Consider the following 22,219-nt stretch of genomic DNA (forward strand, 5'->3'; position numbering starts at 1 on the left):
ATAATGTAATACTATTTAGCAATAAAAAAGAGTAGCTACTGATAGATACATACAACAAAAAAGATGAATCACAAAAGCATATACTAAGATAAGAAGCCAGACTCAAAAGGCTACACACTGTGTGATTCCATTCACATGACCTTCTAGAAAAGGCATAAGAAAAGGTTAAGAAAAAAATCCAGTGATTGCCAAGGGCTAACGTTGGGGAAGGGGACTGACTACAAAGAAAGAGTTTTTGAAGGAAATGGTAATATTCCTTGTCTTGAGTGAGGAGGTCATTACATGATTGTATACATTTTGTCAAAACTCACAACTGTATATCTAAAATGGGTCAATTTTTCTGTATAAAAATTGTATCTCAATAAATCTGACTTAAAAAAATTTTAAACTTCTGACGATCAAAAATCATCTCTTCTCGGGATCCCTGGGTGGCGCAGCGGTTTGGCGCCTGCCTTTGGCCCAGGGCGCGACCCTGGAGACCCGGGATCGAATCCCACGTCAGGCTCCCGGTGCATGGAGCCTGCTTCTCCCTCTGCCTGTGTCTCTGCCTCTCTCTCTCTCTGTCACTATCATAAATAAATAAAAATTAAAAAAAAATCATCTCTTCTCACCCACACACACAAATAAATTCAATATATGTAACAGAGTATTCATATCCTCAATATATAAAGACCACTTTGAAACCAAAATAAGCATCCCAATTAGAAAAGTGAGCAAAGGATATGAACAAATAACCAACAATAGACGAATCTCAAATAGCCAATTAATAGATAATAAAAGATCAACTTCTCAAAAAATTATAATCAAGATTAAAATATCAGTTTGCTAAAACTTAAAAAAATAAATAACCAGAGTTGGTGAAGATAAAGGAAAATGAATATTTCTGAACCTACATATGTTAGGATGATAATTTTCTTCAGTATTTCTGGATAGCAATTTAACAGCATCAACAATCTTGTAAAAGTTCGTAGTATTTTACTCAGTTATTGCTCTTTTAGAGATTTTTCATAAAAAGGAAAATTAAAAGGGAGAACCACAAATATCTATGTCCAAAAATGTGAAAGCTTTTTTAATAATGTAAAAGAATATAAACAACCCATATATCTACCAATGGAGAAATAACTAAATAAATATCAATACTTCATCCAAAAGAATATTATACAGTATATTATTTATTATATAAAGCAAAATCAAGTTGTCAAGGTAGAAATCAGAAAACGAGGAAGTGCTTATATATGTTAAAGGGTAATTCAGAAAATAAAATCGTCTATATGATGCAATACCACTTTTGCTAACTATATGTAAAAAATACAAAGGACATACACCAAAATGCTATGATTAGTTATATCTAGATGATTCTATCTTGATTTTTCAAAAGTTCTATAATAAACATATACTACTATAATAGTTTTTTAAAGTTAATTTTGAACACAGTGTTCCCACAGAATAAGTTATATTTGGTTAAGATACTTTTGTAAGTAACTTTTGTAAGTCAGCTTTTGATGTACTTAGAAACTGAATCTGGTCTCTGACAAACTGCTTTTTAAAACAGCTAACTTGGCGGACCCACAAACCTAAAATCTAGTTTTCCTTAAAGTTGTAATAAAAATGGAATGGCTTTTGTTTGTTTTGTGATAACTGGAGATGACAATCTACTACTTTACTTGGAGTTCTACAGTTAAAATAAGTGGTCTTCAAACTTTGTTGAGTTCAAATAATCAGTTGGTGACTAAGGAATCAGTTTGGGGAATCATACTGGGACAAATGCCATGGAAATCCAGGAGTTTTTATACTCCTTGATGCCTCATAAATTCCTTTTTTTTCTTCTTCTTGATTTCTAGAACCTTGCCCAGAGCCTAGCACATAGTAGGAAGGCCAAAAATACTTCATTAAATAAAATTGATATCAGGTCAAACAATGATGTGAGGTGAATTAGAGCTAAAAAAAAAAAAAAAAAAAACCCTGATGTTTGATTTTTTTTTATTTCAAATTACAATCTGCCATTTCCAATAACACAGATTATTGGTTTTGAGAAGTGCTAAATGTTTATTAAAAAACCTGATTCCTCAGTGGAATTCAGATGTCTAGCATTGCTTTATCATAAAAACCAGTAATTAAAATAAAAAGATTCTTTTTGGTTGGTAGAATCTAGAAGTTGATATGGTTTATGCAAGCTCAGATGCCCTCCTGCTTCTTTCCGTATGTCCAGATTTATTTTGGAATGGCAATGGGGTCTGAGTCAATGACGTATTTTAATAATGGAAAATTATTTCCTCCTCTCCCCTGCCTGCCATGGGATTTGATGTTCTTACCCTGAGAATCTGTAAGGCAGCTGAAGACACAAACCTTGCTTGGCTCACTGCATTATTATTCCCAGATCTCCCAAATATTAGCTTAATAAATAGATTAATCATAGTAAACTTTTAGTATGGAGAAATGAGAACTATCTACCACATTATCATCAATTACTAGTTAGTGGGTGTCTCCTACTAAGGGCCATAAACTAAGCAATCCTGTAGTAGGCTGAATTTGAATTAAGGAAATTTAGTCATTTTAACCAACCACCAGGATAATGTTTTGTAGGAGGCCCTTTATAAGTATCCTACCTCCCCATTTATAATTATTTATTTTTATCTAAATGTGTATAGGAGCAAGTATTTTCCAGAGTGATATTTTAAAAATTAATAAAAATAGAAATGAAAGTACATGGCATTTCTTAAAGGGTAATAAAATAACTTCAGTCAATTGGCTAGTTCTACACCAGTAGATTTCTTTAAATAGTAATGAAATCATTGCTTTAAAAAAATCCATCATTATTAAAATAAAAAAAAAAAGTTGCCTCAGCCTCTACCAAAATTAGATTTGTAAGTTGCTGGTCATTCCTATAATTAAATCTATGTCACAAATTTGCAAGAAAAATGGTCACTGTGACTAATGTATTTACTTGCTACACAAGTCCTGTCAGACAACACAGACATAGCTAAAATGGAGTAGGTAAGGATTCTATACATTTTTATTAAGTAACAAAGACCATTTTTATTCACACTGACTGCTCTTCAAGTCAAGTAAGAGTTTGTTTTAGAAACAAACCCAAATGTAGCTATCACAGGGTTTTCCTTACTCAAGCATTATAGCATATTTTTACCTCTACAAACATGACTGGCACACATGCATGTTGCTTTTCTGGGCAAATGTCATGTGGAAAATAACTCTGATGAAAGAAACAATAACATGTTCAGGTTGCTAGAGTCCCTGATTCTGGGGATTTCTTCATTTGACCTCCCCCAATGGTTTTAATTCAAGTCTGTGATGAAATGATTGAGAAATGACCTGAGAGAACAGTGTTGCCCAAAGTGGAAGTCAAAGCAAGATGACTTAAAGGACACATGAGCAGAAAATTCATGATAAAACTTGCTCTCTTTTCAAAAAATATTTTCAATCTTTTAGATTGCATGATTGTTCTTAGTTTGGTACCAGCACTAATTTTACTTTTTATCAAAAAGAGGGCAGGCTTTGGACTTATGTTGGCAGCAGAGTTTAGTTACAAATTAATAATAGCTTTTTGTCATTTGATTTCATTTTGGTTACCTTCTACTCATAACAAGACTGTTTATGCATTGATGTCAAGTTTCACTTTGAAATAAAGTTATATTTTACAAGTGAGTTTCAGATGTGCCAAGCTGGCTCAGTGGGTGGGGCATATGACTATAGATATCAGGGTCGTGGGTTAGTACCCCATTTAAGTGTAAAGATTACCTTAAAAAAATAAAATCCTTTAAAATTTTTAACAATAATACAAATAATATGTCAACATGGCAAAAGTCGTAAAAGTGCCTGAAATTTGGAGGACACTGCCTTGAAGGCAGTTCTTGTCTTTCTGCTTTCTTAAATCTGTTATTGTACTTATGTTTTGTGTATTTGCTTCAGTATCTAGGTAAGGGCCTTGAATCTAATGGACTCTAAGTATATGTGTGTTAATTTTACATCCTATTTTTCTATTTTGTGCCATACTGTTAACTGAACCAATTGCATTTTTTTAAAACAATAGTCTGTTCTCAGCAATCCAACTTTTATGATATTCATTTGCCCAAAAAGGTGATTCAATGAAATACATAGCATGATGATGGGTGCCATTTTATAAAGGGAGAAACCAGTTTTCCATTGTCTGAACATAGTTCATGAGGTATTTTAAAGCCCCAAACAGGTTATTTTAAATCCTGGTTTTATTGAGTCCTTAGCAGTAAAGGATGAACTTGAAATAACATCCTATAATGTTGTAATGAAAACTGCTTAGAACTGTAGCTGTTTGTTTTGGCATGTAAGCTCAATGAAAATAAAAACCTGTTCTATAAATGAGTTATGAACTTTTGGGGGAAAACCAAGATCTCAACTGAGTAATTTGGGTTGGTCAAGATTTTAAGCAAACTAAGAAAAAAAAAATCAGCATAGTTTTCAGTGTTACACAAAATGAGTATTCCAAAAATATAAATCAAATTAAAAATTGACATGCTAAATTTAGGTGAGAGAAAACTAAGGTAACAATTGAGTCTTCTTTGGTTACAACCCTTCACCCTCTTCATTAATGTTTGAAATTCTTGCTGATTTTCAAAAAGCAGTGCTGCACAGCAATCAATGGATAACAAAGTAAATGTGCTTCCTTTCTGACCATGCCAAGTATGGCTCAGTACATTTTTGTACAAGAAAGGAAGAATAAAACAGGGTGGTAAACATACATCCTAGGTTATTAAAACATGGCATTTGCGTTTGGAATTTCTTTTCTTTTAGCAACTATAACAGTATCAGTAACTATCCAAATCTTACTACAAAGCTTGGTAGTAATGGTGGAACAGCCAAAGCAAAGAGGGAAGACAGAGCAACAATAGGGTAAGGGAAGAAAACTATGTTCTGGGCTAGTTCTTCAGCTTAAGGCAAGGAGTTCCTTTTAACCCTTATCCATCTTAGAATAGCTTCTGCTGGTTCTAGTAACGCAGTAATGACTATTTTAAAAGAATTACATAAAAGAAGCCCATTTTTTGATACTTTAAGGGAAGATATTTAGAAAGTAAACAGTAACTCTTACAGATCCTTCTTAGACTTGGTGTTATGCATTCACAAAGATGATTTGACTTTTTAGATCTCTTTGGTAATGTTTCAGAAATCCTTACATTTGTGAATTGCTATAAGGTGTGACACAGTTATCAGAAGCTCATTTTGGCAGCATCAATTTTATTACTCACCAGGGTTTCCTCAGGAATTATCAGACTCCTGGAAGAGTTACAAAAAATCATAAAGTAGGCTGAGGAACCTAAAAAGAAAAAGTTCTACCTTTTCCTTTTAAATTTTAACCTGTAATTGCTGAAGACATGGAAACACTGAATTCAGCCTCCAAACCAAAAATGCCAAAAGTCTAACAAAACATGTGATCAAAATTTTTTTCAGCACAGTTAAACCTTTTTACATTAAAGAGAAGATTTTTCAGTTGGAATTGTTTTAAAAGTTGCCAATATCTATTTTTTAAAAGATCTTTCTTTTGATGAGGAAGCAATACATGAGATGGTTGAACCTGAAATGCCTGGTTTTACATAGAAAAAAATTTTTATAGATAACATTTTAGTTATTCAGAGTGGTGACTATCAAATTTTATTAAAATCTCATCAAGTGGGAAATCTTAAAACACTTATTATGCTCACAATTATTGTAAACAGAACAATTTAAATGAGAGGAGGAGATAATGACATTAACTTCTTAACTTAAAGCAATCCTCTGTGGCATGATTTTAAAATATTCTCTTGGTCTGAAATTTATGTAAATTGAATTCATCTATCATTGGTTATTACCAGCCTAGCTACATAAAAAAAAAGCAACAACGCAGTTCTCTGTAACAATTAGTTGTTAAAAACACTGTGTTTTAATTAGACCTGGGACATTATTAAACTAGCTATAAATATGTACAGTATTTTATTTGGTATACCCAGATGTCTAAAAATCAACAAAAATGCTCTCAGAGTTCTTTCTTCAAAAATTCTTCTAATAAAAGCCTTTCATTCAAAGTTTTGATGTAATCTGAAGGTATTTACTTCAGATTCTTTCAAATTCCACTATGTAAATACAAAAGAAATGGTCACTTATAACCAGAGAATAATCAGAGAATCATTAGTCAGTGGTAACCAATTCTTCATTTTATGGATGTCCCTGAACAAAAAAAATTCATGGCAGAGCTTGGACAAAACTTAGATCATACAAGTATTTTATACAGATTATCCCATTTAATTCTCACCACAACTGTGTAGTTTCAGTACTATCTACACCATTTTATATACAGGGAAGGTCATGTAATTAGACTAGTAATTCAATCAAGCAAGGATTTAAATCAAGCCAGTCTGTTTCCAGAAACCATATTACTACCCCTAATCCTAAATTTTAAGAACAAGTTAATATTTTCCATTCATAAAGAAAATTCCAAAATACTCTAACAAGTACCACCCTTTAAGAATAACAAAATAAGAAACAAGGGTTGGCAAGGATATGGACAAAAAGGAACACTCCTGCACTATTGGTGGGAACGTAAGCTGGTATAGCCACTATGGAAAACAGTACAGCAGTCCCTCAAAAAATTAAAAATAGAACTACCCTATGATCCAGTAATCACACTACTGAGTACCCTAAGAATACAAAAACATGAACTCAGAGGGATATGTGCACCCCTATGTTTATAAAAGCATTATTTATAATAGCCAAATTATGGAATCAGCCCAAATGTCCATTGACAGATGAAAGGGTAAAGAAAAGGTAGTATATATGTACAACGGAATATTATTCAGCCATAAAAAAGAATGAAATCTTGCCATTTGCAATGACTTGGATGGAGCTAGAGAATATTATCCTAAGTGGAATAAGTCTGTCAGAGAAAGACAAGTACCATATGATTTCACTAATATATGTAATTCAAGAGAGAAAACAAATGAGCAAAGAGAAAAAGAGAGAGAGTTTGCCATGATGAGCACCGGGGGATGTATGGAGATGCTGAATCACTATATTGTATACCTGAAAATAATGTAACACTGTATGTTAACTATACTGGAATTAAAATTAAAACTTAATAAATTTTTTTAAAAGTAAATTAAGTGAAAAAAAAGAATAACAAAATAAAACATGAAGGTTATGATTTGGAATTTCCTTCCTCTAAAATAAGTCCTTTTCCCAAGCCCAACTCAAACACCAGCTTCTCCCTAAACCCTTCTCATATCATTCAACTGAGATTAATCTCTTTTTTTTGAATTCTTGGCAATTGCTGTACACTGCTTATAGGCAGAAAGTGTCAGTTGTCTTTTAATATTCATTGTCTTCTTTCTTTGTAACAGAAACCCCAATTTTTAGCTCTTAGCAAATTGCTGCATATCCATGTCTCTCCATTGGCTAGGTATGATCATTTGAATAAGTTATGCAATATGATATTACTGCAAGTATACTGTTGGAATTCCAGGAATGTTGTTTAAAGAAAGCAAAGTTAGATTTTAGGAGCACTCCTCTGTGTCTTTGCAAGGTAAAGACTTTACATCCAGGTATCTTTTGGGCTAGAGCTCCAGCAGCTGTCTTGGACACTGAGACAAGCTTAAGGAAGGAAAGTGCATGCTGTGGAGGATGGAAGACAAAGATAGGCATATCTGTCCACAATGAGACCATGAAGCCACCATACAACACATGGTAGTCTCCTTCCAGGTTTTAGATAATGGAAAAATAAACCTTTATCCTGTATATGCCACAAGTATTATTTTTCTGTTCAATAATCTGAACCAAATTCTGACTGGTTGAGCCCAGACTCAAACATAGTCCATAAGGTTTGTTGGAACAATGAAGGGGAGGGGTGGGGAGGAAAGAGAATTATTATTTCTTATAACACTAGAACAAAACATTTCCAGTCTTCATTTTCATTCTCAAACCCTTTCCAGTAATTTCCAACTTTGGGAAAGAAAAAGGAAGGAACAGAATAGGTAGGAAAAATGGGAAAAGACACTTGTGCCTCTCTGCCAGTTCCTCTCCTCTCTTCTCTACTAGCTAAGTCTTACCATACTTTAAGGCCTGGCTCAGCGAAATTGCTTGTCTGACTTTTGAATTGAGTGCCTATCACCTGTGCCATCATACATACACACAATCCTACATCATCTAGTAACATCTTTTGTGTAACTTGTTAACTTTTTACATTGTATTTCTTATTCTGTGTCATCTCCATAGCACAGTGGGACCCACATCCTATTCCTTGCATCTTCCACATATTAGTGTGGTAGGAGATCAATAAACACTTTTGATTACTTGAGTTAAGGTAAGAAAAAAGATGAAAAGAGGAAACAGAGCAGGAGACTAAGGAGTGAGGATGCTTCTCAGAAGAAAGGAGCATAAAAAATATTCCAAGGAGTCCCCAGAACAAGTTTTACCTCCCAGGATCTTACCAAGAAACGGGCCTAGGAGAAAAATATTCTGATATGGTTGTTCATCGTTGATACAATCAGTGCAAAACTCAAACTATACTTAGGGAGTTTATCTTCCAACTAAAGGACAGTACATTTTGCTTTAGTTACTCAACGGCCTCAAACGTATTTTCTCAATTACCGTAGACATTTTAAAGAGTAAGAGATCTAGCTTAGAAATCATGTTTTGATAGTAGACATATAGGATTCCAAACCATAGAGAAAAAAAAAACTGGCTTCCAATAAGATCATATTTTACAGATATTATTTTGTCAATTGTGACAATATACAGAAAATAATACTTAGATGAAAAAAAATTTCACAAAATATTACTGAGTCTGAAATAAGTAGCTCAAGAGCTCATTTTCATTAAATAGACACTATTAGCTCTCTTCTAAAACCCAATAATAATAATACAGCATTGGGAATCACATTACTACTTCTTTAAAAATAAGACATACCCTAAGCATATATTTTGTAGAAGCGACATCATTAAAGGCTCTATGACACTGGGACCTTAAAAGCTGTGTAGCACTCACAGAATTAACACTATGTAAACAATACACTTAAAAGCTTCAGCTACATTCAAATACATACAATCATAAGTGACATAAAGAATATTTTAAACAGCAGTAATTAATATTTTGCCTAGATTCATGAATTATTTTATACCCCACTGATTTTATTCTCAATTATCACTATACTTCATATCTGTCACTGAATTATGTACCTAAAAATAAAATATTCTAATTTGTTTTCATGAATTTGGCAAAGTTTTAGGGAGGATATAAGCAAAAATATTCAACTAATGGAAAACTCAGTTTCTTTCTCATTCTTTCATCACACAAACCAAATCTTTGTTACCTCATTATCTAAAAAACAATGATTGAAAATGCTAAAATAGCATTGTCATAATAATCATACTGGCTCTACTTATGAACACTGGACTATTTTTTAACCTTTATACAATTTACAGCTCACATGTCAAAACAATATTGCATTTTCTTGCAAATTACTCAATTATTTTCTCATTTCAAATTTTTTTTACAAAGATTTCTCAGAAGTATCCATGACAGTAGCTTCTTTGACAGTGAAGTGTACAAAATAAATGACATGTCAACAAGTAAATTAGCATTCCCTTTCTGACCAGCTGGGTCATGTTTCCTTTGCAAAATCCCTAGTCCCATGATACAAAATAATAATAATCTAAAAGACCTCATTAAATGATCAATATATTGACATAACTTCTATAAGGAGACACACAGTGTTTTAATTGATTCCTTAAATCCATTAAATGGTATATTAAACCCCAAACCTCCAAATTATATTGTAAGAGAACATTTCCTTTATTTATCAAATAATTTTTCAAGGTATGCCTAATGGCATATAAAAAGATTCAAGAACTTTTACACTTAACTAAATGGTAAAAGAAGTCCAATTTTCATTAGATCTTTCATATAGACAACAAAAGTTTTAATAGACAAGTTAAACCATGTTTACTTACCAAAAAACTTCCAAAGGCTGAATTAAATATTGCAGCTGCCTATAAAGAAAATAAATGGGGGAAAACACTCATTGAAAGTAAATAGAAAAAGGAAAAGCAAAGATTATCATTCTCCCATCCCCCACTACTCAAAACCTTAAAACATTGACTCTATAAAGCAAAGTTAGTCACTGCTTATAAAAATTGCCAGTGGCCTGTACTTTACTAAGATAGATGAGCTGCAGCTTATGAATTCATAAATAATGGGTCTCAAAAGCAAGCAGAAAAGGTTTGCCATGAGATGTTTTGAACCTATATGACAGTACCAAAGAATCATCACCAATAGTAAATCAAAATCTTGTTGTTATTGATTTTGCTATTAGACTTAAAAAAGAGGTTGATTTATTTATCAAAAAAATTTTTTTCATATTACCATGTAAAGAGAAACCAGAATTGTAAAGCAAATATTAAGTACTCTGCATCAGGGAGCTTTATGAGCTACATTCACAAAGTGAGATCTGTTGTTCCCATACAACACATACTAGAATACAAACAATGCTGCTAAGAGGATGGAAGTTACTGTTATACCATTAATTCTAAAGTAGAAACAAGCAAGAAAAACTTCCACTTGGTGGAACAATTGGTGTTCAAAATTCAAAGAAGAAATATTTGACTTTGTGCTTACCTAAATATCCAGGGAATACATAGTAGATACAATATAGTTCTTAACTTTAAATGAATCACTATATTCCATGAAGTTACAACTGAATCCTGAAAGCTTCTCATATTACCCAAAAAGGATAAAAACTTGTATAACATCCAATTTGGTGGGGACAAAAGGAGAGGGAAAGAAAAAATAATAAAAAGCAAAAGGAGGGGTTGAGAAAACCTATTGACATCTTCTGTAGATCCAGAGCAGAATTAAATTAATCATCATGGACATTAGCAGCCACGTCGTAGTAAGAAAAGGATGTCAGTTTAGCAAGTTTGAATAAAGTCCAAAGCCAGGCTAAGAGCTATAGCTGAAAATGCCTTCTGCTCCAGAAGAGGATGCAATGAGAGTGCATGGGTAATGAGATCCCTGGCTCCAGAGAGCTTAGCTCTCCTATTCAAGTTCATAATTAATTCAAAGCTTTGATAATTTCATTAGATTTCTCCTTTGCTGGCCCTATCAATAAAAGATGGCACTGGACCACAGCTCCTCTGTGGCATAAACATAGGCACAGGCACAGACCAGGGAAACCTTTGCTTCCTGACAGTGACAATGGCATATGGTGTTCTGTGTTGTACAGGGAGTAGAGGAAAAAAAAAAAAAAAAAAGATTTGGCTAAATAAAACATTACAGATGACAATTGTAAACTATAGCAACATATTTAACCCATTTTCCTGGAATTCCATAATGTGTGGAGAAAAATAGTAAAACTGTAAAAATAAGTGAGTTGTAATAAGATCAACTGGGAATACTGCCTTCCTTCCTACAAAAAATTAAAAATGCAACTTCCCCACAAACACTGTTTATTTCTAGACTCTATTTTGCCCTTAAAATGGATTGATCTCCTCTAAGTAAAGGAGTGAGGCATTCCTCTTTGAGTTCCTCTCTTCCAAATGTGTTGCTTTCCAGTGCCTTTCACCAGCCTTATTCAAGGTAACTAATGGTTTGGGCTAGTATTTAAAAACAAACAAAAGCAAAAACAAAAAAAAAAAAAACATGGATCATTAGAAATAAAAAAGACTCAGAAGTCAAAGCAAAACAAGTCAGCTACTACTCATCAGATCAAATCACCATTCTCCCACTCCAATCAGTTCTCATTTTTTAACTGAAACACAAACAATGAATTTTACGCGGATTGGCATTTTATAAAATGATGGTGATGACAGGGACAGACCATCTCAGGCACCTGAGATGCTGCAGGCCAGCGTCTTAGTTGTTCTTCTGCCAGGGCTGACGAGTTTGAACTCACTTGTCTATCCTACCACTCGGTGCTCCCAAGCACTGAGCTCTGGCAATCATTCATGAAATGGCTGATGAAAGTGCTGGGTAATCTGAAGAATCATGTGAAATCAGACACTGAACCAAGGGTCTTGGGCTCAACAGTAACAAATAATTGAGCTAAAAGTTGACTTAATTCTACTCTTGCAGTATATAAGGGAATTAGGTTTTCCAGAGTTCCAAAGAGCGTTGATAAATATTTAGAGAGTATTTAATTGATATATAAGAGGCACGCATGTCTTTAGACTTAAGGAGGCATTTCTGGCTCCTCAGCACCATATACAAGGCCCTCCGTAAACAGGTCTCTGTCCATCTTTCTTGCCTCCAATTTTATATTCTGACAACACTCAACTACTTGCAATTCCTTAAATTCATTATGCTGTTTATTATCTTTCTCCCTTCCTCTACCTAGGTAATTCCTACTTATTTTAGCCACTCCCTCCAAGAAGCTTTCAATCACCTCCTCCCACACACATACGTCTACACTTCTAGGTGGATTGAGTGTCCCCATGCCTACTTGGGCATGGCTCTTTTCACACTACTCAGATAATGTGCCTCCTTGCCCCACTAGAAATTAAAGTCTTCTGAGGAAGGAATCTGATTAAGCACCTCCATGTGTATTAATCGAATCACTGAAATAAATAAGATTCCCAGGAATGTCCAAAGTTGTCTTCTGCTACTAAGTTATTCTATTTGTTTGACAGAATCCAAGGATTGGCAGAAGACTGAATCTGACACCTGGCTCCACAGCCAAACAATAGCAATGGCAGATTAAGACTTTAGTCTCAACTCAATATAAACATCTCTTTCACAACTTCTTGTTTTACTTCCCATAGCCTCCCTATTATGATACAGTTACATACAGTTACATAAATATGCTTAAATAATGTTTTAAAGTTTACTACTGCTACGTAGCAATAGAGTTAAACAAAATCTAGAATTACCAAGGAATACTCTGAAGCCATTAAAAAGAGGATGATCTGCATACACCCATATGAAAGTTGGCTAAGATATTTAAAGTGAAAAAGCAAATTTTGAAACTGTGTGTAATTCCTTTAACATGTTTTTTCCCACACCACCAAGCAATTCTCCAACATGAGCTGGATGTCCTACAATTCAACTCAATTCTGACCCTGTCCACCTGAAACTAGTGTCAGATCCCATAGCTCAAGGGCTCAGTCCCACAAGACTGTGCCCACTTCCAATGCCAATCACAAAGATCAGGTTGTCATCACCTGTGCTTCCAACAGTCTGACTATAACTCAGAGGTTCCCACAACCCTGTCCTTGAGTTTGATTAGTTTCCTAGAGCAGCTCACAGAACTGAAGAAACAAGTTTTATTCACTCAATTACCACTCTATTTATGAAAGGCTCTACAGGAACAGACGGAAGAGATGCACAGGGCAAGGTATAGAGAAAGGGCACTGGGCTTCCCAGGCTCTCTCCAAGCGTGACACACTCTCAGCAGTTCCACATGTTCACCAACCAAGAAGCTCTCCCAAACTGTCCTTTTGGGGTTTTACACAGGCTCCATTAAACAGGTATGATTGATTAAATCATTGGCACTGTCAATTGGTGATTGAACAGTATCTCGGGCCTTTTCTCCTCCCCAGAGGTATTGGGAGCTGGACCAAAAATTCTAGCCCTTTAATCTCCAGTTGATTCCCCTGGTAACCAGTCCCATCCCTAAGTGAGCTAGGGGCTTTCCAAAAGTCACCTAATTAACATAAGAAAAGACTCATTTTTATATGAACTTCACTTAGGAAGTTCCACGCGAACTCAGTGCCAGAAACTGGGACAAAGATCAAATATATATTTCTTATTATAAATCACAATATCACATTCCTATTATGTAAATAGGTACATACATGCGTATGTATACACATGTAGGTATTAAAAAAAAAAAAACTCTTTTCTGAAAGGGATCACAAAAAAAAAATCCTCCTAAAATGGTTATATTTGTTGAAAGGGATTAGGTGAGGGGTCATTTTTATTTTTCATTTTGTTCTGTCTTATTCAGCTTTTGTTTTTAACCTATTACTTTTTTACATTTCAACAAAGGTTATCTGGGCAGGGAGATGTTGAGCCTTTTATTATTTGCATTTTCAATTCCTTTGTGTCAAAAATGTAATAAATATTTTATTTTAAAACAAAATTAAGATTTTAATCTCTACTTTGCACATTTGTGATCTCCCTTGTTGGTTGCCTGGACAAGATGGAGGTTGAGCACCCTCTAGAGCACACTGCATGGTGCTGGGGGCATAAGAAGCTACAGGATGAACCGAGGGCCTCTTTCAAGAGTTTCTACAGCATATAAATATTTGATTTTGAAAATAAAACAAAAATCCACCATTATTTTTGTAGAAAACAAACATGGCTATACAGAATGAACTGAGATCAAATATGAGCCACCCGGATAATTTGCTCTGAAGGTGGAACCCTTCAGATTATACAATCAGACTTTCTTAGGATATGTTTCCTCTCTCTTGCCTTCTAGAAGCCATACCTGAAAGAGTCTACTGATTTTTTTTGGAGTCTACTGATTTTTAAACACAGCATTTCATTTGTTAATATTATTTTTGCTAGAAATAATTTAATTACTCATTCTCTGTCTATAATGCTCCTACAATAAGAATTTTGCCTAATTTGTACAAGATCATGCCCTCAGTGCCTAGAACAGCACCTGGCTTGTAGTAGGACCTCAATAAATATTACTGAATCAAACAACAAATGAATGAATGCTAAAGCTAACTGAATGCCCTGTATGGTAATGTTTTTATTATTAACTCATGAATCCCATCTGTAAAGTATATACCTTGGTGTAATCACATTTTATGGATAATCAGATCAAGGCTAACTGAAAAAAAGTTCATCACTGAGGTTTTTTTTAATACTAAGTAGATTGACTTTCTTTCTATTACACACTATTAGATAATATAGTGCTTTTAGTATCTGCCCAATTTTGCCCAATATATAGTATTTTGTTAATATTTTGTTATCTGTTGTACACCATGTCATTAGTAAATTATTTTGGAAAATTGAATAAGTTCAAGAACAAATTAATTTCTTTATAACTGGGCAGCCCGGGTGGCTCAGTGGTTTAGTGCCACCTTCAGCCCAGGGCCTGATCCTGGAGACCCGGAATTGAGTCCCACATCGGGCTCCCTGCGTGGAGCCTGCTTCTGTCTCTGCCTGTGTCTCTGCAACTCTGTGTGTGTGTCTCTGATTAATAAATAAAATCTTTAAAAAAAATTCTTTATAACCTACTTTAAGTTATTTGAAACAAAAAGATAAATTAAAAAAAAAAACCTGAAAACAATGGGGACAGAAAGTTTTCTAATTCATAAACGCAAACTCTACCATTGTCAAATGCCTTTAAATGTCATGAAGTTCTACCTGAAACCTTTACCTTTTGTTACAGCCAAGCCCTGTGTTATGTCCTGGAGTGACACAAATATGTAGTCCTTTTATGAAATGACTGCACTTCAAATATATGAACATTGTTGAGTCCCATGTAAGTCTCCTTTTAGACACTAAATCTAAAATATTCATAATGCTGATCCAAAACCCTTCTTTTTCCTTCCATTGTTATAAGCCCACTAAATGAAGAAATGAAATCCATTATTCACATTGGGTGTTAATGATCTACTGCAAATTAATTTATGAAACTTCCAGTGTCTCCTGCTGCATACCCTGCTTCCCCACTCAACAAAATCAGAAACGCCTACCCTAATATTAAAGTGGGACATTGATGGTTATCTCAGAATTCCCAATAATGCTCCAAACCGAGGAGAGTATGTGGCAAGTCCCCCATCATTCCTAAAGATAAGAATGCCAGAATCTGGTATACCAGATATACCCATACAGTAATGACGCCCCCCCCCCCAAAAAAAAAAAAACTAGGCCAGAGACCATTTCACATGCAGGCTATAGAAGAAAAGACTGGAAATTCTAGAAAGTATTGATAAAAGGACATTTCCAGGAGTAGAAGGTCTTTGGACTTTTCCTCGTCCCTTAGAGGAGTAACCTGACCTCCTCACCACCCCTGTCAAGTTGAGGATAGGGCCAATATAGACAAAAGAACCAACAATGGACATAGGAGAAATTGCAAGGAAGCAAGAATGGCACTGCTGCCCTGTGCTGGATGCTTACTGAGGGGAGAGAGCACTCACTAGGCTGCAAAGGAGCAGAGTGCACTCTGTGAGACTTCTCTGAAACATCACAGTACATCATGGTATATTCCCTAGAACTAGGGAGGGGGCAGGGATAAGAAGACTGGGTAATGAACCAGAAATAGCACTTGCTTCAGGACTGGAAACAGCAAAGGTGGGGAGGCTGCCTAGAACAGACCACAGCAGTAGGAAGAGAGACAGTAACCAGCTGGGCAAAGCATACTTCAGTTCTGTGATGGGGCGAGGCCCTGTCAATACCATTTGGGCTGGGTACATGCCTCAGAGGAATGCCATCATACTTAATTCATCTTGAGGGAACCAAAGAAACAGACTTCCAGGGTGAAGGGTCCAGCAATAAGAGGCTGAGGGGAATATGCTTAGGGGCAGGGGCTGGAAGTATATACTCTGAAGAACTCCCTCCCTTAACCTGTCCAGCAAAAAGACATAGTTCGTGGGTGTCTGCCAGGACCCAAGGCACTGAGGGCTGGATTTCATCAGCACCAGTATGATAAGACTCCCTAACCCTGTAATGCACTAGTTCTAAATTCACCCTGACTCTAAAGAGGCCAGAAGTACGGAAGGTGAGAAGGTTAAAAAAAAAAAAAAAAGTGAAACAGACCATGCCCTCTTCCCCACTGGTCCTGCCTATTTTATCATATATATGTACATTCATTAAGGGAAAAAGTATAGTGTTCAATGTTTTAAAAACAGGTTAGGGGCCCCTGGGTGGTATAGTCTGTGAAGTGTTTGACTCCTGGTTTCAGCTCAGGTTGTGATCTCATATTCATGAGACTGAGCACCGAGTCAGGCTTTGCACTGGGCATGGAGTCTGCTTAAGATTCTCTCTCTCCCTTGTCCTCTGCCCCTCCAACCCCGGACCTCCTCTCTCAAACAAATAAATCTTTAAAACAAAAATTTTAATACACAGATTAGACCTAAATTGGGAAAGAAGGGAATCTGGAGTTTTATGCTAGATTGCCCTAAATTAAATTAAATACAAAAAAATCAATCCTATTTACTACATAATTTACAATTTTTGCAACTAAAGGTGACTAGAAAAACCAATGATGCTGTCAAAGGAGAGAGGAGAGATGGGGAAATGGAGTTATGTAAGATGGCATTTCATGTACATACTCATTAAATTCACACCACTCAATAAAGAGATTACAGTAACAAAACAATATTTTAATTGTAAAATTGGGCTAAAAGAAAACAAGAAAAGCCAGGTCCTAGACACAGAGCAAAGGCAGGATGGTAAAGCAGGTGAGACGGTGCTACAAACTCCTGGACAACAGACTCATGCTCTGTGCCACGGAAGCGAGTCATCAGCAGCAAGCAGTGCCGAACCCTAGAAAACTCTACTTACAAAATCAAGAAAGTAACATAAAGCCAGTTACATCAAGGGTGGGCACAGGTCTGAACTGACACTACCTCTGTGATTCAGAATCCTGAACTAACGACTAAATCAAGAAAACAAAAGACGAAAAGAACCAAAGACCAAGAGAATTCCTGAGGTCCTGAAAGAAGCAAATACAAAACTTCACTTGAGGGTCCCTTCAACAATCCAGAACACAGTGGATTTCCAGATAAAACAACCTCTACTGAACAGAAGTTTACAATAGAAAATTACAAATGTGAGAAAGCTGTATATAACAACAGCACTGTTATGAAGCAGTTAGGAAAGAAGAAGAAACTGAGTATTTCATAATACAGGAAAAAAAGAAATACTAGTGGGCACCTGGGTTGCTCAGTTGGTTAAGCGTCCGACTCTTTATTTCAGCTTAGGTCATGATCTTAGGGTTCTGGGATTCAGCCCTGCATCAGGTTCTGTGCTCAGCAGGAAGTCCACTTGAAATTCTCTCTCTCCCTCTGCCTCTGCCCCTCCCCACCCTGTGCTCTCACACTCTTCTCTCTCTCAAGATAAATAAATAAATCGTTTTTAAAAAGAACATCCTAGTTCGAATTCAACGCCTAGAGTTGGAAAGTAACACTTGAAAACTTCTAGAAACAAATGAGACTATTTTTAGGCCTTCAAAAAAAGGAGACAATTTTTAAAATAAGACACAAAAAGTACAAATGAAAAAGGAAAAGTTAGGATTGCCATGCAACAGACTTCTGGCCCCTGAGATATAAACTGATACATGCTTGATGGTGAGGGTTTAGGGAGGTGAGTTTCTGGCACTGCCCTTCTTCCATTCCTCCTGCCTACAGCAGTGAAAGCTATTGGCATCCAGAAGAGAAAGGCCGGTAGCAGTACAGAGATAGCCACTCTAATATCATTGAACCACAGAACAAATGCCAGCAACCCCCACCTCCAGGCATCTTGGTATATGAGAAAATAAGTCTCTGCTTGTTTAAGCTACTTTTAGTCTGATTTTTCTATTACTTGAAGCCTGATACAATCATGTTCCGAAATGAGGCAGAAAATAAGAAAGGGATAATCAGGCAGGTTAGATAAATAAAAAAATGCTTCTTTAAGATATGTTTGAGTAGGCATAAGTTTTATTTAGCATAATCTCTTGTTCCCATTGCAGATAGCATAAGACATTATTGGAAAAAAAAAAAAAAGGAAAAGAAAATTGACTATTACTGGTGAATCAAAGCTGCATTCTTACCCTGGAAAAGTTCCTCAACTATTTAAATTTATGTCAACTCCAGCCTCTGATTCACAAGGAGAATATAATAGTTTTCAATTTTCAATTTTTATTTAAATTTTTACCAAAATTTAAATTTTCATTTAATATTTATTTCCTTTCAAAGCATAGGTTCAGTTTGAAAAAACACAGACATCAAAGATTGAATTCCAATCCTTGGTCTTCTATTAAATACAGAAACATAAAATATTTTCTTTTGACTTACATGGTATTTTGCAAGTTGCTATATGCTATGGAAATGCCAAAAAAAAAAAAAAAAGGATTTTAGAAAAGTTTATTCCATTTTCTTTAAAGGCCAGTTATATAATTGGCTTTACGAGAAGCACCTTACTTGCTAAAGCATTTTAATACTAACTACCTAATTACCACTATTTTCACTGTATAAATCTAGTAACAAGTAAAATATGAGTTATATATTTCTATATTAAATATTTAAATACTATTGAACCATACCACAGAAAAGTAAATACATGGGACATCAGTTAAAATGTGAGTTTATACACCATGTTCAACATTAAAGGGGCACTCTTCATTTTATTCTATTATTTATGTTAATTGCACTTTTTAAGCAGCAGTGACAAAAAAGTAGAACATTATTTTACAATCATTGCTGAATATTTTTTTGTCAATAAACAAGTACAGATGAAGACTACAGAACTACTACAAGGCATTCCCCAATTTAAAGAAAGATTACTTTTAGAACATGAACCTTTAAATGCACCATCTTAAGGACCACTTTAACTCTTTGTTTAAAAACATTACAGGAATGGACATAAGTTCATATAGATGCAAGGTGCTAGTAAATACATCCAGCTGCTTTTCTCAGAGTCAGCTACATTTCTTGCCTGCTTCTACAGGTTCATTTCTTGCTACCAGTGGAAAAAATTATTTAATATCCTTAATCTTGAGGTGAATGGGGGGGTGGCTATTCTTGTTTGTAACTATTCATCTCAATTCAGGCAAGGAAAAAATATATTCAAGTTACCGTTTCTGGGTGCTAAATTGAATCAGGTGTCCTCTCCTCTTAAGAAAATTAAGTTGCTTTTGTGCAAGAGTGTTTTAATGAGAACAGAGCCTGCCGACAGTGATAAATGGGAATGACACCAGAGAGAGCATGTAAGCAGGACAATATGTGCATGTTACAGTCTTACAGCCTATTTTTCACTGACTATTCTGAATGACTTCGCTGTTTCTTAAGGGGCCTATTAATCTCAAATTTAGTTATTACACAACGTTTATTTGAACATATATTCTGCGGATGATGACAGTTAATAAAGGAAATCTTTCACAAGCTGTATTTTTACATATTGTTCCGACTACAGCTCCCAGTCATTTGATGGTATTGATGGAATAACCCACATTGTGCTGAGGCTTTTTAAAAAAAGGCACATATATTCAGATTCCTTTCTAAGCACATGGGGACTCTTAAATAACTGTTAAAATGCATACAAAAAAATCCATCTACAAAATGGTAAAAGGACACCTTAACTGTCCAACAAAAATTGTTTAATATGAAAACTGATCCTTCTAAGACAAAACAGACACCTTTTAACACTTTTAAAGCTTTGCTGTGTAATATGCAATAGCTCTTGCATAGCAACCTACCATTTTCACCATACGCGTGGCATAGAGGAGGGAAGACAAAATCAATTTTCTTGAGGTGTAAAAAGAATCAAGTAACATGGCTTTGATTTTCTTCTTGGTATGCTTTTTTGATAAAATAGCACATACTTAAAATAGTGGTGATCCTGAATTTCTCATTTCTTGTAACATAGTTAAAGGCTAACGAGGATTACTTTAACATTTCCTAAAAACATATTTAGTAACTCAAGTAACTTCATCAGTTGAGATTGTGATTCTTGCTCCAAGAGAAATATGTTACACTTTAAGCATAACTGTTTCATACTGACAAAACCTACTGATCTTAGCAGGAAATATTTATACTAATTCAAGATTTTTTAAACCTTCCTCGTAACTGAGATGAATATAGACTTAGTAGAACACTTGCAATTTCATCCTCCTGAAATCTCAGTCTTCAAAGGTGTTCAATTTCGATGAAATCAGAATTTTCAACTGGTAAGGGCCCTTAGAGACTATGACAATCCCTTTATATGTGAAGAAATAGAACTCTAGAGAGATAAAAGCATCTTTCCCAAGGTCATATTGGCTAGTGGCAAAGCCAGAATAGAACTCATCCACAGATGTTCCTTGTACCCTCTCTATTATACCCACACTGTCTATTTTATATATTATTCTTAACAGATATTTATAAATACGTAATATAAAAGGGCATAAACTAAAACACTAATAGTGGTTATGTTGGGGTAACGGTTATCGATTTCTTTCTTTGTGATTTTTTCCTTGATTTTCAAGGTTTTTGCACTGATTATATATGTTTTAGAAAAATACACACAATAAATATATATTAAGTACAACAAACATTCTTTTACCTTTAGGGAAATCTTAATGCTGTGCACATATGAGGGGCTCAATGTCTGACTAAAAATTGAAAGAAATTGAAGATAATACCAAGAAAAAAACTACCTCGACTTACTTGTTAACACTGAATACTCAGGAACAGACTGTGGTTGTAATTCAGATTATCAACTATTAAATTAAAAATACATATCATTTATTAATACCTTATTAAGCACTTGTGAATTTCTAAGATGAAGCTGAATAAAACCTACTCGAAATATTCCACACTACTTAACATTGTATCTTTTTAAAATGCCAATTTCTCAATGACCTGAAGTTTAATTGTTCTCATCTTTTGGGTTTCTTATGTCCTGTCAAGAAGGAATAAAATAAGTGCTCCTCTAATTATTTATTTATTCAACAGAAATTTATTAACTTCTTACACTAAGCACTGAGAGTACAAAAATGAATGCCAGAGTATCTGCTCATAGTATGAGGCTAGACATCATAATGGCTATAACACAATAAGATCAATGGGATCAGAGTTATGGAAGCACAGAAATTAACTACTAAAATTTCCTTTAAAGTGGACTTTTTCAATACCTCCTAGTGATGGACAACGAGCACTTTTCTGATCAATTAATGGAAGCTCTCCTTAATGCCAATCCATGAACTAAGCTCTCAGCACACCAAGAGAGAAACTGGCTAAGAATTCCCTTACCACTTTTTTTAGAAGGGCATCCACAAAACATAAGTGACAACCTATGTCAAACCATCTAGTGTTTCTTACAAATTTTAGACTCTAGCTACCTACCTCTGTTATTTCTGCTCTTTTCCATCCATTAGGTCTGGGAATCTCAGAGCTTCTTAAGAGGGCAATGGATCAATCCCTCAGCAATAACTCTCTCATCAGCTTTTCATTAGCAATAAAACAGCTTTCCTACCATCTTCTGGGAAATAACTTACCATAGATTCACAGAACTGAAATGGACTTTTGCAGATCATCTAATCAAGGCACTTTTCCTCAAAAAGGATTA

The 22,219-nt window shown here is 34.9% G+C and overlaps 1 protein-coding gene across 3 annotated transcripts in view; it reads right to left on the bottom strand.

Moving 5' to 3' along the window:
- SLC10A7 (solute carrier family 10 member 7) overlaps positions 1–22,219 on the bottom strand; it is a 241,172-nt gene that overhangs the window by 157,921 nt on the left and 61,032 nt on the right. For all 3 annotated transcript variants that reach the window (XR_011994971.1, XM_026018166.2, XM_072724783.1), the window contains exon 5: positions 9,970–10,008. Coding sequence is in view for 2 of the 3 variants with exons in the window: in XM_026018166.2 (XP_025873951.1) it covers positions 9,970–10,008 (39 nt within the window). In the remaining variant the exon portion in view is untranslated. The remainder of the gene's footprint in view (positions 1–9,969; positions 10,009–22,219) is intronic.

The sequence above is a fragment of the Vulpes vulpes genome, chromosome 10, assembly GCF_048418805.1.
Source record: "Vulpes vulpes isolate BD-2025 chromosome 10, VulVul3, whole genome shotgun sequence".
Classification (NCBI taxonomy): domain Eukaryota; kingdom Metazoa; phylum Chordata; class Mammalia; order Carnivora; family Canidae; genus Vulpes; species Vulpes vulpes.